The following is a 23,139-nucleotide window of genomic DNA, read 5'->3' as shown; positions in this document are numbered from 1 at the left end:
AATATTCACACAGTGACTGTCCCTGTGATATCAGTGCTGTATTTCTGATATTCACACAGTGTCTGTCCCTGTGATATCAGTGCTGTATTTCCAATATTCACACAGTGACTGTCCCTGTGATATCAGCGCTGTATTTCTGATATTCACACAGTGTCTGTCCCTGTGATATTAGCGCTGTATTTCTGATATTCACACAGTGTCCATACCTGTGATATCAGCGCTGTATTTCTGATATTCACACAGTGACAGCCCCTGTGGGATTTAGTTAGTGCTGCTGTTAATCTCATATTTGTATTTCAATAAATTCCCCCCAGATTCATTTTGCTATCTCCATGAATTTTCGCCACAGCTCAGTATTGTGCTGGTGTACTTTTTTTTAAAGAAAGATGGTTTCTGTGTACCAGTGGATGAGAGGGGAGCATTGGATGTAATTAGTGGCCAGCTATGTTCTATTCGGCCTTACAATTCCTGATGAAGGGCTTATGCTCGAAACGTCGAATTCTCTATTCCTGAGATGCTGCCTGGCCTGCTGTGCTTTGACCAGCAACACATTTGCAGCAGCTGACAATTCTACCCCTGAAGTCAGTAGGTTTTTGTCGCTCTGCCTGTGATCTCTGCATCTCACTTTTCTTGACTCCCTTCCTTATGAACATCCGATCTCTGTCGGAGTTGAATAAAAAGCAATAATTCAGACTGCTCGAGCGGCATACAATTCTGGACCTTGTGTGTGAGAGAGAAATTCTAAACTGGACACGGACGTGACATGTAACCTCATCCCTAACCTTTAAATCTAATCTTTGTGCTATGTTTCTGAGTGTGAGAGGGAAATTCTCATCCCTGTCCAAACGGGGGGGTTATTTTCTGACCGGTCTGCATCTTTTTCTGTGAAATGCAATTCCTGTCGCTGAGGAAGTTTGTTTGTGTCTCCAAGTGTGGAAATATTACTCAGCTCGGTCTATAGAGGGAGGTGTTCCTCAGGGCTCTGGTCGTTAACTCCCACAAAAGAGGAAATACCCAGCCATCAGTGCTTCATGCTATCAGCTCCCTTCCTGTGTCGACTGAAGGGGAAGGGATTGTGAGAGTCCACGGGGATATTGTGTACACCCACCTTGATGACTGTGTAGAGAGTGAGGGGATCGACTCTGAAGGTGCAACCTCAAGAGATGGCCCTCAGCAAACCGGTCTTCAGCCTGATGGAGGACCTGACCTGCTCCATCTGCCTGTCCCTGTTTGTGGAGCCGGTGCGGCTGAGCTGCGAGCACAATTTCTGCAAGTCCTGCATCCAGAGGTGCTGGGGGAAGCAGCGCAAAGCGGCGTGCTGCCCGGAGTGTCGCGCTGTGGCCCCCAGCAGAGGCTACACCAGCAACAGGGTGTTGGCCAATCTCTGTGAGAAAGCCCGGCAGCTGGAGCTGAACCCGGCTCTGCAGCAGGAAGGGGGTCCCCGCTGTCTGGAACACGATGAGAAGCTGAAGCTGTTCTGTGAGGACGACCACGCTCTGATCTGTGTCATTTGTCGAGATTCCCCCGCACACTCAGGCCACAGCTTCCTGCCTGTCACTGATGCAGTGAGAAAGTACAAGGTAAGAGGGCCTTTTGTTGCTGCAAAAATATGCGTTAGTTATGACTTCTGGGTGAGTACATTGCAAAACAGGAAGCAGTTCAAAATATATGGCGTTCCTCATTTGCTAAGTGCAACAGCGGGCACACACAGAGAGGGGGGAGCCGGAAGGTAACTGGAGACCAGTGTAAATTCACGTGTTTCTTTTCGCAAGTCTGTTCTTTTTTCCCCAGCGGGAACCCGGAAATCGTCAACTGGAAAGGTAAGAAGTTTGAGTGGAGAAGTACAGACAGGCGGTTCTGTGGACATGGGCGAGACTCTCGGCTGGTCTGTTGCCTCCCAAGTGCCAGGGTCTCAGACCATACCTTCAGAATTCTTAAGGGGGAGGGTGTGCAGCCAGAAGTCGTGCTGCACATTGGCACCAACGACATAGGTAGGAAGAGGGGTGTGGGGAGGTCATTCAGGAGCTCAGGGAGTTAGACTGGAAGCTAAAAGCTAGGACAGACAGAGACGTCATCTCTGGGTTGTTGCTGGTGCCACCTGACAGTGAGGCAAGGAATAGGGAGAGAGTGGCTGCAAGGATGGTGTAGGAGGGAGGGCTTCAGGGTATTTGGACAATTGGACTGCATTCTGGGGAAGGTGGGACCTGTACAAACAGGACGGGTTGCACCTGAACCAGAAGGGCACCAATATCCTGGGAGGTAGGTTTGCTAGCACTCTTCGGGGGGGGGGGGGTTTAAACTAATTTGGCAGGGGGATGGGATCCGGACTTGCAGTCCAGCAAGTAGGTCAGCTGTTTTTCAGGATGTCCAAGAATGTAGGGAGGCTGTGGAGAAGGTAGCACTGACAGGGAATACTTGCGGACACAGAGATGGCCTCAAGTGTGTATACTTCAACGCAAGGAGTATCAGAAATAAGGTGGGTGAACTTAAGGCGTGGATCGGTACCTGGGACTACGATGTTGTGGCCATCACAGAAACGCGGATAGATGAGGGACAGGAATGGTTGTTGGAGGCTCCTGATTACAGATGTTTCAGTAAGATTAGGGAGGGTGGTAAAAAAGGAGGGGGTGTGGTGTTGCTAATTAGAAATGGTATAATGGCTGCAGAAAGGCAGTTTGAGGGGGATCTGCCTTTGGAGGTAGTATGGGCTGAAGTCAGAAATAGGAAAGGTGCAGTCACCTTGTTGGGTGTTTACTATAGGCCCCCCAATAGCAGCAGAGATGTGGAGGAACAGATTGGGAAACAGATTTTGGAAAGGTGCAGAAGCCACAGGGTAGTAGTCATGGGCGATTTCAACTTCCCAAATATTGATTGGAAGCTCTTTAGATCAAGTAGATTGGGTGGGGTGGTGTGTGTGCAGTGTGTCCAAGAAGCTTTTCTAACTCAGTATGTAGATTTTTTTTTACTTCAAAAATATACTTTATTCATAAATACTTTGATCTCTACAACTGGACATGCCGTACATATATAAACATTCCATTTGTTTGCATACCGAAACAGAGTAATCGTTCCTATTTACAGGTCTGGATGATTACATTTTTAACAGAGCCCAAATGACTGGGTGGGCCCCCTGTTCTTCTTTAGGCAGGCAGATGTTACACGGTGGTCTTTCCCCACCGCGCCTTGGCGGCAGCTGCCCCAAGCTTCAGTGTGTCCCTCAATACATAGTCGTGGACCTTGGAATGTGTCAGTCTGCAACACTCAGTTGGGGTCAACTCCTTCAGCTGGAAGATCAACAGGTTTCGGACCACCCAGAGAGCGTCCTTCACCGAGTTGATGATCCTGCAGGCACAGCTGGTGTTCGTCTCGGTGTGCGTCCTGGGGAACAGGCCGTAGAGCACGGAGTCCCGCGTCACGGCGCTGCTCGGGATGAACCTCGACAAATACCACTGCATTCCTCTCCACACTTCTTCTGCATAGGCACATTCCAGAAGGAGGTGTGTGACAGTCTCGTCCCCCCCGCAGCCGCTTCGAGGGCAGCGTGCGGTGCGGCTGAGAGTCCAGGCGTGCATAAAGGATCTCACAGGCAGAGCCCTTCTCACCACCAGCTAAGCCATGTCTTGGTGCTTGTTGGAAAGTTCTGGTGATGAGGCATTCTGCCAAATGGCTTTGACAGTCTGCTCAGGGAACCACTCAACAGGATCCGCCCCCTCCTTTTCCCGAAGGGTCTCAAGGACGCTACGTGCTGACCACTTCCTGATGGACTTGTGGTCAAAGGTGTTTTTCTTCATAAACTTCTCCACGAAGGACAGGTGGTACGGAATGGTCCAACTACTCGGAGCGTTCCGCGGCAGCGAGGCCAGGCCCATCCTTCGCAACACCGGGGACAGGTAGAACCTCAGTACGTAGTGACACTTGGTGTTTGCGTACCGGGGATCCACGCACAGCTTGATGCAGCCACACACAAAGGTGGCCATCAGGGTGAGGGTGGCATTGGGTGTATTTTTCCCCCGTTGCCCAGATCTTTGTACAGCGAGTCCCTTCGGACCCAGTCCATCTTTGATCTCCATATAAACTGGAAGATGGCCCGGATGACTGCAGTGGCACAGGTTCTGGGAATAGGCGTATGCCATGTATAACAGCAATGACCAGTGATGGAGAGCGTATATTGGGAGCATAGGCTGTCAGGGAAGGATGTCATTGAAATGTGGAACTTTTTCAAGGAACAGATACGACGTGTCCTTGATATGTATGTACCTGACAGGCAGGAAAGAAATGGTCGTGTGAGGGAACCTTGGTTGATCAAGGACAGTAGTGGGAGATTGTGTATTGAGTCAGAAGAGATAGGAGAGATCTTGAATGAGTACTTTTCTTCAGTATTTACAAATGAGAGGGATCGTATTGTTGAAGAGGAGAGTATGAAACAGGCTGGTAAGCTAGAGGAGATACTTGTTAGGAAGGAAGATGTGTTGGGCATTTTGAAAAACCTGAGGATAAACAAGTGTCCCGGGTCTGACGGCATATATCCTAGGATTATATGGGAAGCAAGAGAGGAAATTGCAGAACCGTTGGGAATGATCTTTTTGTCTTCACTGTCAACGGGGGTGGTACCATGGGACTGGAGAGTGGCGAATGTGCCCCTGTTCAAAAAAGGGAATAGGGATAACCCTGGGAAATACAGGCCAGTTAGTCTTACTTCTGTGATAGGCAAAGTAATGGAAAGGGTACTGAGGGATAGGATTTATGAGTATCTGGAAAGTCACTGCTTGATTAGGGACAGCCAGCACGGATTTGTGAGGGCTAGGACTTGCCTTACAATCTTATTGAATTCTTTGAGGAGGTGACCAAGCATGTGGATGAGGGTAGAGCAGTGGATGTAGTGTACATGGATTTTAGTAAGGCATTTGATAAGGTTTCCCAAGGTAGGCTTATGCGGAAAGTCAGGAGGCATGGAATAGTGGGAAGTTTGCCAGTTGGATAGAGAACTGGTTAACCGTTCGAAGTCAGAAAGTGGTGGTAGATGGTAAATATTCAGCCTGGAGCCCAGTTACAAGTGGAGTTCCGCAGGGATCAGTTCTGGGTCCTCTGCTGTTTGTAATTTTTATTAATGACTTGGAAGAGGGAGTCGAAGGGTCTGTAAATTTGCAGACTATACGAAGATTGGTGGAGTTGTGGATAGTGAGGAGGGCTGTTGTCAGCTGCAAAGGGACTTAGATATGATGCAGAGCTGGGCTGAGGAGTGGCAGATGGAGTTCAACCCTGTCAAGTGTGAGGCTGTCCATTTTGGAAGGACAAATAAGAATGCGGAATACACGGTTAACGATAGGGTTCTTAGTAAGGTGGAGGAGCTGAGGGATCTTGGGGTCGATGTTCATAGATCTTTGAAAGTTGCCACTCAGGTGGATAGAGCTTGTAAGAAGGCCTATGGTGTATTAGCGTTCATTAGCAGAGGGATTGAATTCAAGAGTCGTGAGGTGATGTTGCAGCTATCTAGGGCCTTGGTAAGCCACATTTGGAGTACTGTGTGCTCCATTTTAAGAAAGATGTGGAAGCTTTGGAGAGGGTGCAGAGGAGATTTACCAGGATGTTGCCTGGAATGGAGAATAGGTCGTACGAGGATAGGTTGAGAGTGCTAGGCCTTTTCTCATTGGAACGGCGAAGGATGAGGGGTGACTTGATAGAGGTTTATAAGATGATCAGGGGAATAGATAGAGTAGACAGTCAGAGACTTATTCCCTGGGTACAACAGAGTGTTAGAAGGGGATATAAATTTAAGGTGAAGTGTGAAAGGTATAGGGGGGATGTCAGGGGTAGGTGCTTTACCCAGAGAGTGGTGGGGGCATGGAATGCGCTGCCTGTGGGAGTGGCAGAGTCAGAATCATTGGTGACCTTTAAGCGGCAATTGGATAGGTACATGGATAGCTGCTTAAGCTAGGACAAATGTTCAGCACGACATCGTGGGCCGAAAGGCCTGTTCTGTGCTGTATTGTACTATGTTCTAACCTTTGCACTGCCAGATACCTCAACCCTAATGTAAACACTATAATTGTTATACTGGGATTGAGGCACCTCACAGTGCAAAATACGATACAACTGTTCTCTGAATGTCTCAAGAAACTACAGTATTTACATTCCCAAACTCTAACTTAGACCCTCAGTATATCAGTATATAATGTGCTGGTGTTGTACTGGGGTGGACAAGGTTTAAAAAAATCACAACACCAAGTTATAGTCATAGAGATGTAAAACACAGAAACAGACCCTTCGGCCCAACTCGTCCATGCTGATCAGATATCCGAACATAAACTCGTCCCATTTGCCAGCATTTGGCCCATATCTCTCTCAACTCTTCCTATTCATGTACCCATCCAGGTGCCTTTTAAATGTTGTCATTGTACCAGTCTCCACCACTTCCTACTTCCTCTGGCAGCTCATTCTATACACGCACTCACCCTAAACCTCCCCCACCCAGGGAAAGGACTTTGTCTATTTACCCTATCCATGCCACTCATGATTTTATAAACATCTATAAAGGTTAAACCCCTCAGCATCTGATACTTCAGAAAAAAAAGCCCCACCCTATTCTGCTGCTCCATGTAGCTCAAATCCTCCAACCCAGGGAACATCTTTGTTAATCTTTCCTGAACCCTTTCAAGTTTCACAACATCCTTCTGACAGGAGGAGACCAGAACTGGAGGATTGGAGCTATAGGGAGAGGCTGAATAGGCTAACGCAATTTTCCCTGGAGCATCGGAGGCTGCGTGGTGACCTTATAAAGGTTTATAAAATGATAACGGGCATGGATAGGATAAATAGATAAAGTCCTTTCCCTGGGGTAGGGGAGTCCCAGAACTAGACAGCATAGGCTTAGGGTAAGAGGGGAAATATTTAAGAGACCGACCTAAGGGGCATTATTTTAATGCAGAGGGTGACGCATGTATGGAATGAGCAGCCAGAGGAAATGGTGGTACAATTACAGTTTGAAGGGATATGGGCCAAGTGCTAGCAAAAGGAGCTAGGTTAGTTTAGGATATCTGGTTGGCATGGCCGAGATAGATCGAAGGGTCTGTTTCCATGCTGTACATCTCTATGACTATAACCTGGAGTTGTGTGTTTTTTAACTTTGTCCACCCTAGTCCAACACTAGCACCTCCACATCATTGATATGCCAAGGGTCTAAGTTAGAGTTTGGGAATGTAAATATTGTAGTTTCTTGAGATATTTAGTGAACAGTTATATTGTTTGTACTGTATTTTCACTGCAAGGTGCCTCAATCCCAATATAACAATTGTATTGTTTACTTTGGGATTGGTGAATAAACCTGTAAGACCATGCAACACCAGGTTATAGTCCATCAACCTTATCTAGTGGATTTTCCCCTCTGCACCTTGGCACCAGCTGCTCCATGTTTAAGTGTGTCACTCAGCACATAGCCCTGGACCTTGGAATGTGCCAGTCTGCAACACTTGTTCGAGGTCAATTCCTTCCTATGCAAGACTAACAAATTTCAGGCAAACCAGAGAGTTAATGGTTCTCCAGGCACAGTTGATGTTCGTCTCCGTGTTCATCCCAGGGTACAGAGCGCAAAAGTGGAATGCTGTATTCAATGTCCAATGTCCTGTACAACCATAACATGACCTCTTAACTCCTCTACTCAATACACTGACCAGTGCAGTGTTCATCTGAGGATCACTGTGTTTCTGTTCAAACTTCCCTTGGTTTTGTCAAGGTGCAGATTGCTGGCTCCAGGATTATACTATTTAGTTGTGTTGGAGTCAGTTTCATTACAATAGGGCACTGCTTGACGACAACAATGGTGAAGCATGATTCTCTCATTCGAGAATGATGACCTGATTAGAGAGGTTTATCCTGAAGGTTATCATGCCTCAGGCAAGGGGTGAGGTTGAGAAGGCTCGATCTTCAAGGTGACCTCAACCAGTACAAGAATTGTACCCATGTTATTGGTGTCACTCTGATTGGTGAACCAGCTGTCCAACCAACTGAGCTAAATATTCATCAATAAGCATAGAGAACAACTTTATTACCAAAACGTTAACTCTGATTTCTCTCCACAGATGCTGCCAGACCTGCTGAGCTTTTCCAGCAGTTTCTGTTTTCGTTTCTGATTTACAGCATCAGCAGTACTTTTGGTTTTATTTTATTACACTATTACCTCGTTTACGTGAAATAAATATATAGTATCATTCTAATTGCTATTAGGGGTGGCACGGTGGCTCAGTGGTTAGCACTGCTGTCTCACAATTCCAGCCTCAGGCAACGCTCTATGTGGGGTTTGCACATTCTCCCTGGGTCTGCGTGGATTTACCCTGGGTGCTCTGGTTTCCTCCCACAGTCCAAAGATGTGCAGGTTGTGAATTGGCCATGCTATATTGCCCATAGTGTCCCAGGATGTGCAGGTTAGGTGGATAGGCCATGGGAAAGGCAGGGTTACACGGATTATAACACCAGGCTATAGACCAACAGGTTTATTTGGAAACGCTAGCTTTAGGAGTGCCGCTCCTTCATCAGGTGGTTATGGAGGGCACAATTGTAAGACACAGAAAATATAGCAAAAGTTTTCAGTGCGATGTAACTGAAATTATACATAGACACTCTCAAAATCCCACCCCAGACACACACACACACTCCTTCAGACACACACACTCCCACACTAACACATGCATCCTCTCACCACAGACTTAACCCCTTTAACCTCACACACTCATATACACACACACACACACACACACACACACACACACACACACACACACACACACACATACACATTTGTGGGGTGAATTTGTACTTGCAGGGTTACATTGTACTTTGCCCAAAAACTGCATGAATCCATGTAAGATTCTGTTAATTCATTTTTAGATTAGAATCAGTGTAAACATTATGGCACAGACAGCAGCACACAGGGGTGCTAATACCCAATACATTATTTGGGCTGACACCAATTGTTAAAGTTAACCTGAGAATGTAACTTTTTTTAAAATAAAGTTTGTGAAACTATCATGGTCATTCTAACAGATGACGGACTTAAACAATTAGGGTATCTTCAATGTATAATTTCAGTTACATCACACTGTAAACTTTTGCTACAAATTCTGTCTCTTACAATTGTGTCCTCCACATCTTCCTGATGAAGGAGCGACGCTCCGAAAGCTAGTGTGCTTCCAATTAAACCTGTCGGACTATAACCTGGTGTTGTGTGACTTTTAACTATGTAGATCCCAGTCCAACACTGGCATCTCCAAATCAGTTCAAGGATAAGGTAGACATCTGGGTGGGATGCTCTTAAGAGGGCCAGTGTGGACTCAGTGGGCTGAATGGCCTGCTTCCACCCTGTAGGGATCTAAGATAATTGTAATAATGATTATAGTGACTCCTGTGACAATTTTTACACTACGCAACTATATGTGAATTAGTTTCATTAGATTCTTTATCTTTAAATAATGTTACGGTATCAGTTTAGTTATAACCCATGCAGTATTCTGCAGAAACATTCAGCCTTTGGCCTCAGGAACGACAGGAGGTCTGTCAGTGGATCGCCCTCTCCTTTTTACAGACATTTGTTCGATTTTAAAAAAATAAAGACCTCTCCTGAAAGTTTCTGAAGTTTACCCCCCACAGCTGTTCCTCAAAACATTGAGAGACACTCTGAGCACAAACCACTTGAATCGATTGGAAAAGTACTCCGTTAATTTACCAGCTTGACTGCTTTTGATGCATGCTGGGAAACTGGGTTCGATGTCTTAGTGGGACAACACAATCCGTACACAGCAAAGGGTGTCGGGTCTCTGGCCAAACAAACAACAGATGCAAACTCAGCCTCATGTAAAAAGCATAGGCTTTAAAGTAATAACTTCCGTTAAGATATAGTTTTGACCGGGTGCAGAACGTAAGAACTAGGTGGAGGAGTAGGCAATTCAGCTTTCGAGCCTGCCCTACTCTTTAATACAATTGTGGCTGATCTCATCTTGTTTTCAACTTTATTTTGCCCTAGAACATAGAACACTCCACACACAACAGACCCTTCAGGTCACTGTTCTGAGCTGACTATGAATCCTGTCTATCTGCATGTGGTCTGTACCCCTCTATTCTTTGTCTGTTCACATGTCTCTTTAAATGCCTGTTAAAGGTTGCTATTTTATCTGCTCCACCCACCTTCCCTGGCAGTGCATTCCAGGCACCAGTACCCTCTGAGTAAAAAAAACTAGCATTGCACATTTCCTTGAAAGTTTCCCCCATGTCCCCAACTATTTGACACTTACACTCTGGGAAACAGACACCAACTATGGGCGGCACGGTGGCACAGTGGTTAGCACTGCTGTCTCACAGCGCTAGAGACCCAGGTACAATTCCTGTCTCGGGCGACTGTCTGTGTGGAGTTTGCACATTCTCCCTGTGTCTGCGTGGGTTTCCTCTGAGTGCTCTGGTTTCCTCCCACAGTCCAAAAATGTGCAGGTTAGGTGCATTGGCCATGCTAAAATTGCCCGTAGTGTTAGGTGAAGGGATAAATGTAGGGGAATGGGTCTGGGTGGGTTACTCTTCGGAGGGTCGGTGTGGACTTGTTGGGCTGAAGGGCCTGTTTCCACACTGTAAGTAATTGAATGTATCCATCCTATTCATGCCTCTCATAACCTTATGTAGATCTATGACCTACAGGTTCCAGCATCTGCAGTGATTTGCTCCAACATCCTGGTCAGCCTCTTCTGCACCCACACCATATCCTTCCTACAGTGTGGTGAGTAGAACTGCGCACAGTGCTCCAAATGTGGCCTCACCTTAGATATCTGCAACATGACTCACCAACTTTCCTTTTGCTCTGCTCCGACCAATGAAGGCAAGCATGCCTCACATTCCTTCTTTATCACCTTATCCACTTGTGTGGACACTTTCAGGGACTTGGACACCAAGATACCTCTGCATATCAACGCTCCTAAGGCTGCGGCCATTTACTATATACTTTTCTCCTGTGTTTGACCTCCCAAGAAGTATTACCTCACACCTGTCTCGATAAAACTCCATTTGCAGTTTCCTGCTCAACTTTCCAGCTGATCTATGTCCTGCTACATCCTTTGATATCCTTCCTCCCCACTCATAACTCCATCAACTTTGTGTTGTCTGCAAACTTACTACTCAGTCCCCAATATTTTCATCGAAGTCACTTAACAATATATTTCAAACAACAGAGGCCCCAGCACTGACCATTGAGGTCACGGACCTCCTGTCAGAACACCCCTTCGTGACTACCCTCTGTCTTTAATTGCTAATTTTGTATAAAAATTGCCAACTCACCATGAATTCCATGCGATTTGATCTTCTGGACCAGCCAATCATAAAGGATTTTGTCGAATGCTTCAGTTACATTTCAATTAATTATTAATTAAAAATCTACCTACTCCTTACATTTATTCAATGTCCCGGCACCCACTGAGCTCTGGAAATGAGGTCAGGTTGGATTGGTTGGACCGAAGGGTGTGTTCCCATGCTGTATGTCTCTGTGCAAATATGTCCAACTTCCTACAAGTGCAAAAATATACATGAATATGTACAAACAAAAACTATACAGCATATCAGACATTTAATCTATATATGTATGTGAGAAGTGAAGCCAGTATTTATTTAGGGATTGTCTGGAGATTTGTTCACAGCTGAAAAACATCAATTTCCACAGTACTTCCTGATAGTTTGCTTTTGTTTACTGTAGCAATTGCATGTCTTTTTTTTTCCCCATAGAATCCCTAGTGTGGAAACAGGCCCTTCGGCCCAACAAGTCCACGCTGCCGCTCCGAAGAGTAACCCACCCAGATCTATTCCCCATCTCTATTATACTCTATTTGCCCCTGACAAATGCACCTAACCTGCCCATCCCTGAGCACTATGGGCAATTTAGCACGGCCAATTCACCTAACCTGCAAATCTTTGGATTGTGGGAGGAAACACTCACAGACACAGGGAGAATGTGCACACTCCACACAGACTGAGGCTGGATTCACATCCGGGTCCCTGGTGCTGTGGGGCAGTAGTGGTTAAGCACTGAGCCACCCTGCCTCCCATTTGTTTGCTGCACTTTTTATTTGGAGATAGTATGTTAGAATCTTTTTCAAACTGTTTGCAGTTTGGTCGAAGTGAAATCCTGTGAATGCTGGATGTCTGAAATACGAACTGAAAGTGCTGGAGAAACGCAGCAGGTCTGGTAGCAGATGTTGTAAAGATGAGTCATGGGACTCAGGCTGTTGCTGGAAACATAAACAGTTTTAAATCTATATTTGCAATGCTGATAGCATCTGGGAGGATTACAGCAACACCATGTAGATTATTTGATACACCACTTAAACAGAAGATCTCTGGTTAATGCCTGAACTCTGTCTTCATAGTTTGTGATCTAACAACACACTTCACAATGAAATCTGATTCTACTTTTAGGATCAGTTGAAAGCATCTTTGGATTCCATGGAGAATGAAAAGGAACGTAAAAGTGAATTAAAGCGACAACTGCAGAGAGAGATTTCCGAACTGCATGTGAGTATGACTTCAGTTTCCCTTTATAATCCCGTGATACTTTACCTAACTGCTGTTGAAATGATCTCCGTCGCTGTTGTAGCAACTCACCGGATCCCTGGAGAAGGACATCTCTGCACAGTTTTTCAAAATCCATCAATATCTCGAAGACAAAGAGAAATGTTTAATCGAAGAGCTGAGGCAAAAGAAGGAGGAAGATCTGCGACCAATGGAGAAGAACCTGAAAAGAATCGAAGAGGAACTAACTTCGCTAGAGGAGGGGATATCGAACCTTTCTATAGACATCAAACAGCAAGACAATATCGCTTTTCTCAAGGTGATCATTTTATATTAAAAAGACCCTAAGCTACTGGTGTAATTGCAAACAGAAATTCATGAGATGGTCTGAAATTGGTGAACTCAGTGTTGAGTTCAGAGAGCTATATCGAAAGATGAGACGCTGCTTCTCAAGCTAGCGTTGAGCTCCATTACAGCACTGTAGCAGGACCTAGTTCAGAAACGTCAGTGTCGCAACAAGTTGGAGAATAAGTGTTTGGAAGCTCCGGGTCACACGTGTTGTCTGAATGGGGGTGTTCTGCAAAGCCATTACCCTGTGAGTGTTTGGTCTCCCACAGTACAACATCCTGAAACGCAAATGATGTATATGAGAGTAAAATAGGAACAAAGCAATCACTGTTTCACTTGAGGGGAGTGTTTGACTCATTGGTTGGTGTAAAGGAAGGATGTGGAAGCGAAGTGTTGCATCTCCTGCATTTGCACGGAAAGGTGGTGTTTGGGATGAAAGCTGTTGTTGGTGACGACTGAGGAGTGGACCAGGGTGTCTTAGAGTCTCTTTGGAGCACTGAAAGGGGGAGGGAAGGGGAAGGTGTGATTATTGGGGGCACTATGCTGGAGGGTGGCAGGAAAGACAAAGGATGACGATTTAATATGTGGGCTGGTGAGGTGGGGGGGTGACAAGAAGGGAAAATTTATCACGGTGCTAGATGGGAGAGAAAAGGTGGAGAGAGACACACAATGGATCAGCCATTATGGAGGGTCCTATCATCCACAACAGTGAAGAATGAGGGGCTGACCTCAGTTGAGGAAAACAGCAAGACTTGGTGGTAGCACAATGGCTCAGTGGTTAGCACTGCAGCCTCACAGCACCAGGGACCTAGGTTCGATTCCAGCTTCAGGCGGCTGTCTGTTTGTATGGAGCGTGCACATTCCTCCTGGCGTCTGCGTGGATTTTCCTCTGAGTACTCCAGTTTCTTCTCACAATCCAAAGATGTGCAGGTTTGGTGGATTGATCATGCTAAATTGCCCATAGTGTCCAGGGGTGCGTAATTATTCATGGGAAATGCAGATTTACAGGGATGGGGGGGAAGTGGGCCTGGGTGGGATGTCCTTCAGAAGGTCGATGTGGGTTTGAAGGGCCGAATGGCCAGTTTCCATACGATAGAGATTCTATGATTCAATCTGTTCAGAAGCAAAATTCCCAAAGATTGCACTGTCAGGACAGAAGCCACAGACTTGGGAAAAACTTGGAAGCAGGATGTGAAAACGTGCTGCAGATATAACTGAGGGAGTTGATGGGTTTATAATGAAGCAGCTTATCCTCAGAGATGGGGACTGAATTGTTCAGGAAGGGTCAGAATTGGACTCGGGGAAGGTGAAACAAGGCTGGAAATTGACAAGGAATGTTTTGGAGAGAGTTGTAAAAGGCTCCGATCGAGTCTGGAATGAGTGAGGGAGGAAATTTAGGGCTTGAACGATCCACGTTCAACATATCTCACAAAAGGTCAGCCTTTGCCAGGCAGGTACCCATAGCAACACCTTCCACTGCAGTGGAAGTGAGTGGAGTTGGAGGTGAGGTAGTTCAGAGTGGGAACAAGCTCAGACAGGAGGCCGAGGGTGGTGCTGGATCTGGACTGGTCTAACCTCTGTTAGAGACACAGAGAGGCTTCACTTAACAGGGTTGTTAAGGAGGTGTTTGGTGGGTTGCTGTTTATTGGTAAGGGGATTGAGTTTCGGAGCCATGAGGTCATGCTTCAGCTGTGCAAGACACTGGTAAGGCCACACCTGGAGTATTGCATACAGTTCTAGTCATTGTGTGGAAGGAAGGATGTGGAAGCTTTGAAAGGGGTTCAGAGGAGATCCATTAGGATGTTGCCTGGTATGAGGGAAGGTCTTACGAGGTAAAGCTGAGGGAAATGAGTGTGTTTTCACTGGAGAGAAGAAGGTTGAGAGGTGACTAGACAGTATATTCTTGCCAGGGTGAAAGGAAAGGCTGGTAGATATAGGGAATGCTGGATGACTAAAGAAATTGAAGGTTTGGTTAAGAAAAAGAAGGAAATATATGTCAGGTATAGACAGGATAGATCGAGTGAGTCCTGAGAATAATATAATATAAAATATATAAAATGAAGAGGGAAATCAGGAGGGCAAAAAGGGGACATGAGATAGCTTTTCCAAATAGAGTTAAGGAGAATCCAAAGGGCTTTTACAAATACATTAAGGACAAAAGGGTAACTGGGTAGAGAATAGGGCCGGCCAAAGATCAGCAAGGCGGCCTTTATGTGGAGCCGCAGGAGAGGGGAGGGATATTAAACGAGTATTTTGCATCAGTATTTATTGTGGAAAAGGATATGGAAGATATAGACTGTAGGGAAATAGATGGTGACATCTTGCAAAATGTCCAGATTACAGAGGAGGAAGTGCTGGATGTCTTGAAACGCATAAAAGTGGATAAATCCCCAGGACCTGATCAGGTGTACCCCAAGAACTCTGCGGGAAGCTAGAGACGTGATTGCTGGGCCTCTTACTGAGATATTTGTATCATCAATAGTCACAGGTGAGGTGCCCGAAGACTGGAGGTTGGCAAACGTGGTGCCACTGTTTAAGAAGGGTGGTAAGGACAAGCCAGGGAACTATAGACTGGTGAGCCTGACTTCGGTGGTGGGCAAGTTGTTGGAGGGAATCCTGAGGGACAGGATGTGCATATATTTGGAAAGGCAAGGACTGATTAGGGATAGTCAACGTGACTTTGTGCGTGGGAAATTATGTCTCACAAACTTGATTGAGTTTTTTGAAGAAGTAACAAAGAGCATTGATGAGGGCAGAGCGGGAGATGTGATCTATATGGACTTCAGTAAGGTGTTCGACTAGGTTCCCCATGGGAGACTGATTAGCAAGGTTAGATCTCATGGAATACAGGAAGAACTAGCCATTTGGATACAGAACTGGCTCAAAAGTAGAAGACAGAGGGTGGTGGTGGTGGGGGGTTGTTTTTCAGATTGGAGGCCTGTGACCAGTAGAATGTCACAAGAATCAGTGCTGGGTCTACTATCTTACATCATTTATATAAATGATTTGGATATAAGCATAAGAGGTACAGTTAGTAAGCTTGTAGATGACTCTACAATTGGAGGTGTAGTGGACAACGAAAAATGTTACCTCAGATTACAATGGGATCTTGACCAGATGGGCCAATGGGCTGAGAAGTGTCAGATGGAGTTTAATTCAGATAAATGCAAGGTGCTGCATTTTGGGAAAGTAAATCTTAGCAGGACTTATGCACTTAATAGTAAGATCATAAGGAGTGTTGCTGAACAAAGAGACCTTGGAGTGCAGGTTCATAGCTCCTTGAAAGTGGAGTCGCAGGTAGATAGGATAGTGAAGAAGGCGTTTGGTATGCTTTCCTTTATTGGTCAGAGTACCGAGTACAGGAGTTGAGAGGTCATGTTTAAACTGTACAGGACATTGGTAAGGCCACTTGGAATGTTGCATGCAATACTGGGCTCCTTCCTATCGGAACGATGTTGTGAAACTTAAGAGTTCAGCAAAGATTTACAAGGATGGGACATCTGATCGGCATAAACAAGTTGGACCGAAGGGTCTGTTTCCATGCTGTACATCTCTTATGACGTAATCGAGTTGTATAAGGTAATCAGAGGGTTAGGTAGGGTGGACAGTGAGAGCCTTTTTCCTCAAATGGTGAAAGCTATCACGAGAGGACATAGCTTTTAAATTAAGGAGTGATAGATTTAGGACAGATATCAGGAGTAGTTTCTTCACTCGGAGAGTTGTAGGGGTGTGGAATGGCCTGCCTGCAACAGTAGTAGACTCGCTGACATTAAGGGCAATTTAAATGACATTTAAGGGTAGATAGGGATAATAATAGTTAGATGGGCATCAGGTTAGTTTCCCAGGTCACCGCAGCGTCAAGGGCCGAAGGGCCTGTACTGCTGTAATGTTCATTGTTCTACGAAAACAAAAAATGCTGGCAACCACAGCAGGTCAGGCAGCATCCGTGGACAGTCAGAAAGGTAACGTTTCGAGTCTCAAAATGACACTTCACCCACTCCGGGATGAACCATTATCTAGACTTGAGACGTTAACTTTCTGTCTCTCCACGGATGCTGCCTGACCCGCTGTGATCTCCAGCATCTGCAGTAATTCGCTCCTGTGGAGACAATCAGGATGGACAATGAATTGTAAAGGGGTTCGGCGACCATGGTGAAGATGGCCTGGTTGCTGTAATCCTTCATATAAACTAAAAGATTGCCTTGCTTTAGTTTTTTTTTAATTCCCCGCTCCCTGAATTTCCTGAAGTGAATGACATGTTGGGGGGGTTCAGTCTGATGAGTATGAGTATCAATCTTTTAAACTTTAAAGTCTTAAACAGGAGAGCAAATCCTATCAGATGTGTTGAGGGCAGGGGTAACTGATGTGGTATCACTGTATTGTGTCAGTGAAAGCTCCAATCGGTTCCATTCGTTTTTTTACTAAAATCACTGCTTATTTATTTTTGTAAGGTACAACCTAAACAGCACCATGTATCTATTAACGTGATTCTGATTCTTTATCCTGCAGGAAGCAAAGAGATTGGGAGAAAGGTGAGTATCTAATCTCAATGTGCGTCTGGGTTTTGTTGCCTGCACCCAGCAACGAGTGATTAATTCAATCCCATTTTAACAGATATCTGTCCAAGAAGGAGGACAGCGAAGATGCAGAGAGCAGTGAAGCTGAAGAAGATAACAATAAAAGCCAGGATTCTGAGGATGATGAAGGAGAAGGAAGTGAATGCTCAGCAGAAGAAGAAAAAGAGACGCCTCTGTATTCAAGAAGGAAATACACAGGATTCCGGGGCCCGTTGCTCTACACAGTGTGGAAGCAAATGAAACAGATGATCTCTCCGGGTAAGAAACCCCACAGCTTTGTGTCCATTCTCGGGAAAGTTTCTGTTCTGTTACTGAGTGGAGGAGGTCACTGTTGGCAGTATCCCCTGGGATCTCTCACGCAAGGGCCATACTTTGGGTGGGACCTGAGGGGAAGTGATACAACAATGTTCGGGAACAGAACAGCGTTTGGTATGGCATTCACCCCCAGACGTTTAACAGAATTGGAAGTGGTCAGAAATCACGAGTCCTTTCCTAGGACCCGGCACCTCCCACGTTGGCAGGGGGCAGAAATGGAGTCGGTTCCAGATCCACAAATGTGTTTACAGTGGCTGCTCGACACTTAAATTCTCCACAGTGTCACTTTTCAGACAGGTTAAGGGCGAGTGTACACCTTACTTTGGGATAACAGGGGTGTGCTTTTGGAGAAGTAAGGTGTCATGTTGGACTCCTGGGGCAATTTTTGAAGGAGTAAAAACTGCTGAGATTGAGGTAGAGTAGCCATCCTTCGTGAGAAGTGAGCTACAACATTGGGAGAGGACAGGTGCCATCTTGAATTGTTAAATCTAGACAAGCTTGTCACAAAATAGTGCATCGAGAATTCCTACCTGTCAAAGGACTGTCATCATTGTCAAAAACTATCATGGCATCAAAGGGATCGGTCACAGCATTTAAAACTCCCGATATATAAATTAATGAAAACAAATCTGGAAAGTTTCTATCTCACTCTGTTGACATAAGCCTGACAATTTCCTCTCTTGTCGAAGAGTGTGCTGCTGGAAAACTACAACCGGCCAGGCAGCATCTGGTGAGCAGGAGAGTTGACATTTTGAGCATTAGCTCTTCAACAGGAGTGTTGACACCCATGGACTCTCCTGCTCCTCAGATGCTTCCTGACAGGCTGTGCTTTTCCAGCACCACACTTTTCGACTCTGACCCCCAGCATCTGCAGTCCTCACAATCTCCTAATTTCCTGTCTTGGGTGACTGCTGGAAAACTATGCGAATTCAGGTTATTACGGTAGGGTTCACTTGAGGTAGACAGCGACAATTGCTTTTGGATTTTTTTTTGATGTGGGACTGTGAATTCCAACACGTGATACACTTGAATGCAACATTCCCTGTCATAAGGCTGTATCTTGCTGTTGAAATGTGCGTATAATAATTGTGCTTTTATGACTGAGTATGTTTCTTAGTATATGAAGTCCGTAAAACATTTACATTAGAACAATAGAACTTTAACTTTCATTATCTATGCTTGGGTCTGGAGGTATGCCATGGTTGATGCTCAGTGTGTTGGCATGGGAGGTCAAAGAGCATAGGATAGTAACTGGGTGAAATGGGTTGGCATGTAATGTAATGTTGGCATAGGTGCCGCCCAGCATCCAGTCTGTCTGATCTTGAAGGTGACCACAAGTAGGCCATCACTAACTGAGGAAATGTTGGTGAACTACTGCAGGTATGGCTACATTGGACCTGAAGCATTCACTCTGTTTCTCTCTTCACAGATGAGTTTCATCCAGTATTCTGTGAGTGTATTATAGCCTTACCTGTGGTCACCTTGTTGATCAGACAGACTGACTGCTGAGTGAAAAACTGCAGATCAAGGATAACTGTCACCTCGCCCTCCCCTCTCAGACTGTTCAGAGGAAGTGGTGTTTCACATGGAACACTGGCATTCATTTATTGACATCCATATTTATTCCAGGCAGTTACTGTCCCGTCACCTTACAGTGATGCACCATTGAAAGCCAGTGTTTCTGCACATGCACAGTCCCTGCACCATTAATGGTCAAGTTTGGACAATAAACACTGCCATCTACTGTACCCAGTCTGTAATCCATCTGTACTTATTGGAGAGCAGCAATGTGTCTATACTCTGGACCTAGTCTGTAATACGTCTGTCCGCTGTACACAGAGGTATGGAAACAGACTCTTCAGTCCAACCAATCCATGCCGACCATAATCCCAAACTTGAGTAGTCCCACTTACCCACTTCTGCCCCATATCCCTTCAAACCTTTCCTATTCATGTGCTTTTCCAAATGTCTTTTAAATGTTGTAACTGTACCCACATCCATCACTTCAGGAAGTTCATTCCACCCATGAAACATCTTCTGTGTAAAACAATTGTCCCTCATGTCTTTTTTTTTAAACCTCTTTCCTCTCCCCTTAAAAATGTACCCCCTATTGAGGGAAAAGACAACTACCATTAACTCTATCTATACCCTGCATTATTTTATAAACTTCTACATGGTCACCTCTCAACTTCCTACACTCCAGAGAAAAACATCCCTGTTTATCCAGCCTTTCTTCATATTGGAGTGTGGTAATCTATCTAACTATGCACTGTACCCAGTCTGTAATATAGCGTCCACAGTACATATTGAAGTGTATGATATATCTAACTACAAAGTGTAACCAGTCTGTAATACATCTGACCACTGTACACATTGGAGTGTGGTCACACATTAAGCTATATTTTCCTAACCATTTTGGTGAAGATTACTTAACGTGATGTATTTGCTGTTTTTGCAGCCCCAGCCTCACTGACCCTGGACCCAAACACTGCGCACCGTAATCTCATCCTGTCTGAGGATCTGACCAGTGTGAGACACAGTGACAGGGAATTGCAGCTTCCTGACAACCCAGAGAGATTTGACAGGGCTCCATGTGTTCTGGGGTCACAGGGATTCACATCAGGGGAACACTACTGGGAGGTGGAGGTGGGGGAGAAGGCTGAGTGGGACGTGGGTGTGACTAAAGAGTCTGCAAATAGGAAGGGAAAGATAACACTGGGACCGAGGAGTGGGTACTGGGCAGTGTGGCTAATAAATGGGGATGAATATGAAGCCACTGAAAGCTCACTAGTCACCCTGACTCCAACTGTGAAACCCAGGAGCATTGGAGTTTACCTGGACTATGAGGGCGGACTGGTGACCTTTTACAATGCTGATGACATGTCCGTTCTCTACACCTTCACTGACACATTCACCGAGAAACTCTTCCCTTATTTCTGTCCAGGGTTCTTCGAAGAGGGTAAAAATGATGTTCCTCTTCAACTGTGTCATTTCAAATAATAGATTCCTAAACTGGTGGCTCTGAGTAATTCTCCCTCATTGGCGGATGGAGGGGAGGACATAAAGTGAAATGTGACCTCAGCCCTCAGTGTATGTCATACATATGTCTGATGGTGACTTATGAGTTTGTCTGTGTTTCTACCTTGTGGTACCTTAAAAAACCTGATTGAAACTGTGTGTAGTCTGGCTGGGTGTGAGGTGGGCAAACCAGGAGTCAGGTGGGATCAGGCGGAAAGTGTTTTGCCTCTTCTGCTTTTCCTGCCAGGAGGGTCAGGAATTTAACCCAAGGAATCAGCCTGCATCTTCAGAAAGGGGAATGATTTTGGGAATCCGAATCTTTGTTTTGTGCTGTTTGAACAATTGTAAGCCGCGCATCACTTGTGGGTGGTGTTCGGTTCTGATGTAATATTTTCCTAATATACAATACATTTTTTGACATATGTATGAAGACCCAGTTTGTTGTTGAAATTTATTTGTAAAAGGAACCTTCATGTTAAACCATAAATGCTAAGTGGCTTTCCTATAGTTTTGGATCCCCCATCAAACAAATCATCCGTAATTATACAAACTATTATCAAACGATACGCATCAGAGGCAGTACAACAATAACAAAAGGGGAGGGAAGGAGGGAGGGAAATGAATTAAGAAAGGCTTGGAGGGGGAGCATTGAACTCCAACCCCTGCAGTGCTCACCTCTGTCCAAATACCTTAAGGCTGCTGGGAGACACTGCCTTCTTCCTCTCTGCAGTGACCTGGGCATGAACATAGGCCCAGAAGAGGGCAAGGCAGCTGGGCATCACTAGCTCCCCCCTCCCAGCCTGACATCTGGGCCTATGGGGTGGCTGTGTTGTTGGATTCTTGGTAATTGGATTGAAATCAGCAGAAACCCGTGAGCCAGCTCAGGCCACTTTTGCTGTGCCGAACCCCCATGTAAAAGTCACTTTAATAAGTTAGCGATGTGTGAGGATCATGCTTGATATGTGCCAAAACATTCACTTGCCTTACTCCTTCAGCGCCAGCTTAACACGATGTAGCAGGCGCTGTATTTGAAAGTAAATTAAGAATGGCAATAACCTATTTATGGCGTCTTCATTGTGGATGGTCTTTAACAGCAACCTAATATTTCTAATCCTCCACCTCCAACCCCATTGCTCACTGCGGTGAAAGTGCCTGCATTTGGCACTTTTTATTGATAGCCAGATTAAGATTGGCAATCCGTCATATAAAGTCGCAGTCATAGAGATGTACAGCACAGAATCAGACCCTTCGGTCCAATTTGTCCATGCCGACCAGATATCCCAACCCAATCTGGTCCCATTTGCCAGCACCCGGCCCACATCCCGAAAAGGGGAAGCCTCTATCCTGCCACGAAAAAAGAATAAAAGTCACTTCACGCTGAATCTGCTCTCAGTGAGATGAACATGGGAAGTCTCTGCCTCTGAAAGGAGGGTTTTCCAGTTAATCGCCTCTCGGGACGTCAGTCTGCATCTTTACCACATTTCTGAAGGATTGACTAAGAGACCCGAATGCGTTCTCTTCCATTATTTTTTAGAATTGTTCATTTCGTTCATCAAACGGGTGACTTGGTGGCGTCACAAACTAAAGCAGTGCACAACATTGATTGGTCCCGTGTAGATGTTCAAATTAATCGCCAGAGCGTTAAAATTCAGTGGCTCACTCACGGCCCAGTTCTGTTCTCAATAACAACGTTTGTTTGTATTTCACCCCCACACCCCCATGTCTCAGGGAGAGAGGGTCTCCCAGGTTGAATCACTGAACAAGCTGCCAAGGTCAATGGAGAGGCTATCTTCCACCCACAGCACCATGCTTATTCCTGAAGCAGACTTGTACAACGTCTCCTCTCAGCTCCCACAGAGATGAGCTGGGAGTGGGTCAAATGAAGCCTGAAAGTTCAAACAAACCCTTGCTTAAAATTGGTCAAAAAATGGAGATTTTGAGGAATGAGGACTGGGGCTGATAACGTGTTGAAAGCCAGTTGACAGGTAACCATAGAACGTACAATGCATTTCTGTATTCCCCCCCCCCCGCCCTCACAAAATCTCATGCCCCATCTATACCACTGCTACGACCTCACACCACTCCCACCAACCCCTCCATGCCTCTTCCATAACCACTCTTCTGGTGATATGGTGCTGGAAAAGCACAGCCCCAGTCAGGTAGCAACTGAGGAGCAGGAGAGTTGAGATTTTGAGCATAAACTCTTCAATTATCCAGCTCTTCAACTCTCCTGCTCCTCAGATGTTGCCTGACTGGCTGCGTTTTTCCAGCACCATAATTGTGGACTCTGATCTCCGGCATTTGCAGTCCTCACTTTCTCCTACTTTTCCAGTGATCACTCTTTATTAGA

At 45.5% G+C, this 23,139-nt stretch overlaps 1 protein-coding gene across 1 annotated transcript; it reads left to right on the top strand.

Annotated features, from left to right (window-relative positions):
- Positions 1 to 997: 997 nt before the first annotated feature.
- Positions 998 to 21,221, top strand: LOC132832718 (zinc-binding protein A33-like). The gene is made up of 6 exons (XM_060850828.1): positions 998 to 1,580; positions 12,439 to 12,534; positions 12,617 to 12,850; positions 17,389 to 17,411; positions 17,494 to 17,714; positions 20,230 to 21,221. Exons 1-6 carry the CDS (start codon positions 1,164 to 1,166, stop codon positions 20,769 to 20,771), a joined length of 1,533 nt encoding a protein of 510 aa, XP_060706811.1. The 5' UTR covers positions 998 to 1,163; the 3' UTR covers positions 20,772 to 21,221.
- The last annotated feature ends 1,918 nt before the right edge of the window (positions 21,222 to 23,139 follow it).

Source organism: Hemiscyllium ocellatum, chromosome 35, assembly GCF_020745735.1.
Source record: "Hemiscyllium ocellatum isolate sHemOce1 chromosome 35, sHemOce1.pat.X.cur, whole genome shotgun sequence".
Classification (NCBI taxonomy): Eukaryota; Metazoa; Chordata; class Chondrichthyes; order Orectolobiformes; family Hemiscylliidae; genus Hemiscyllium; species Hemiscyllium ocellatum.
This window is presented reverse-complemented; position numbering and strand designations above follow the sequence as displayed.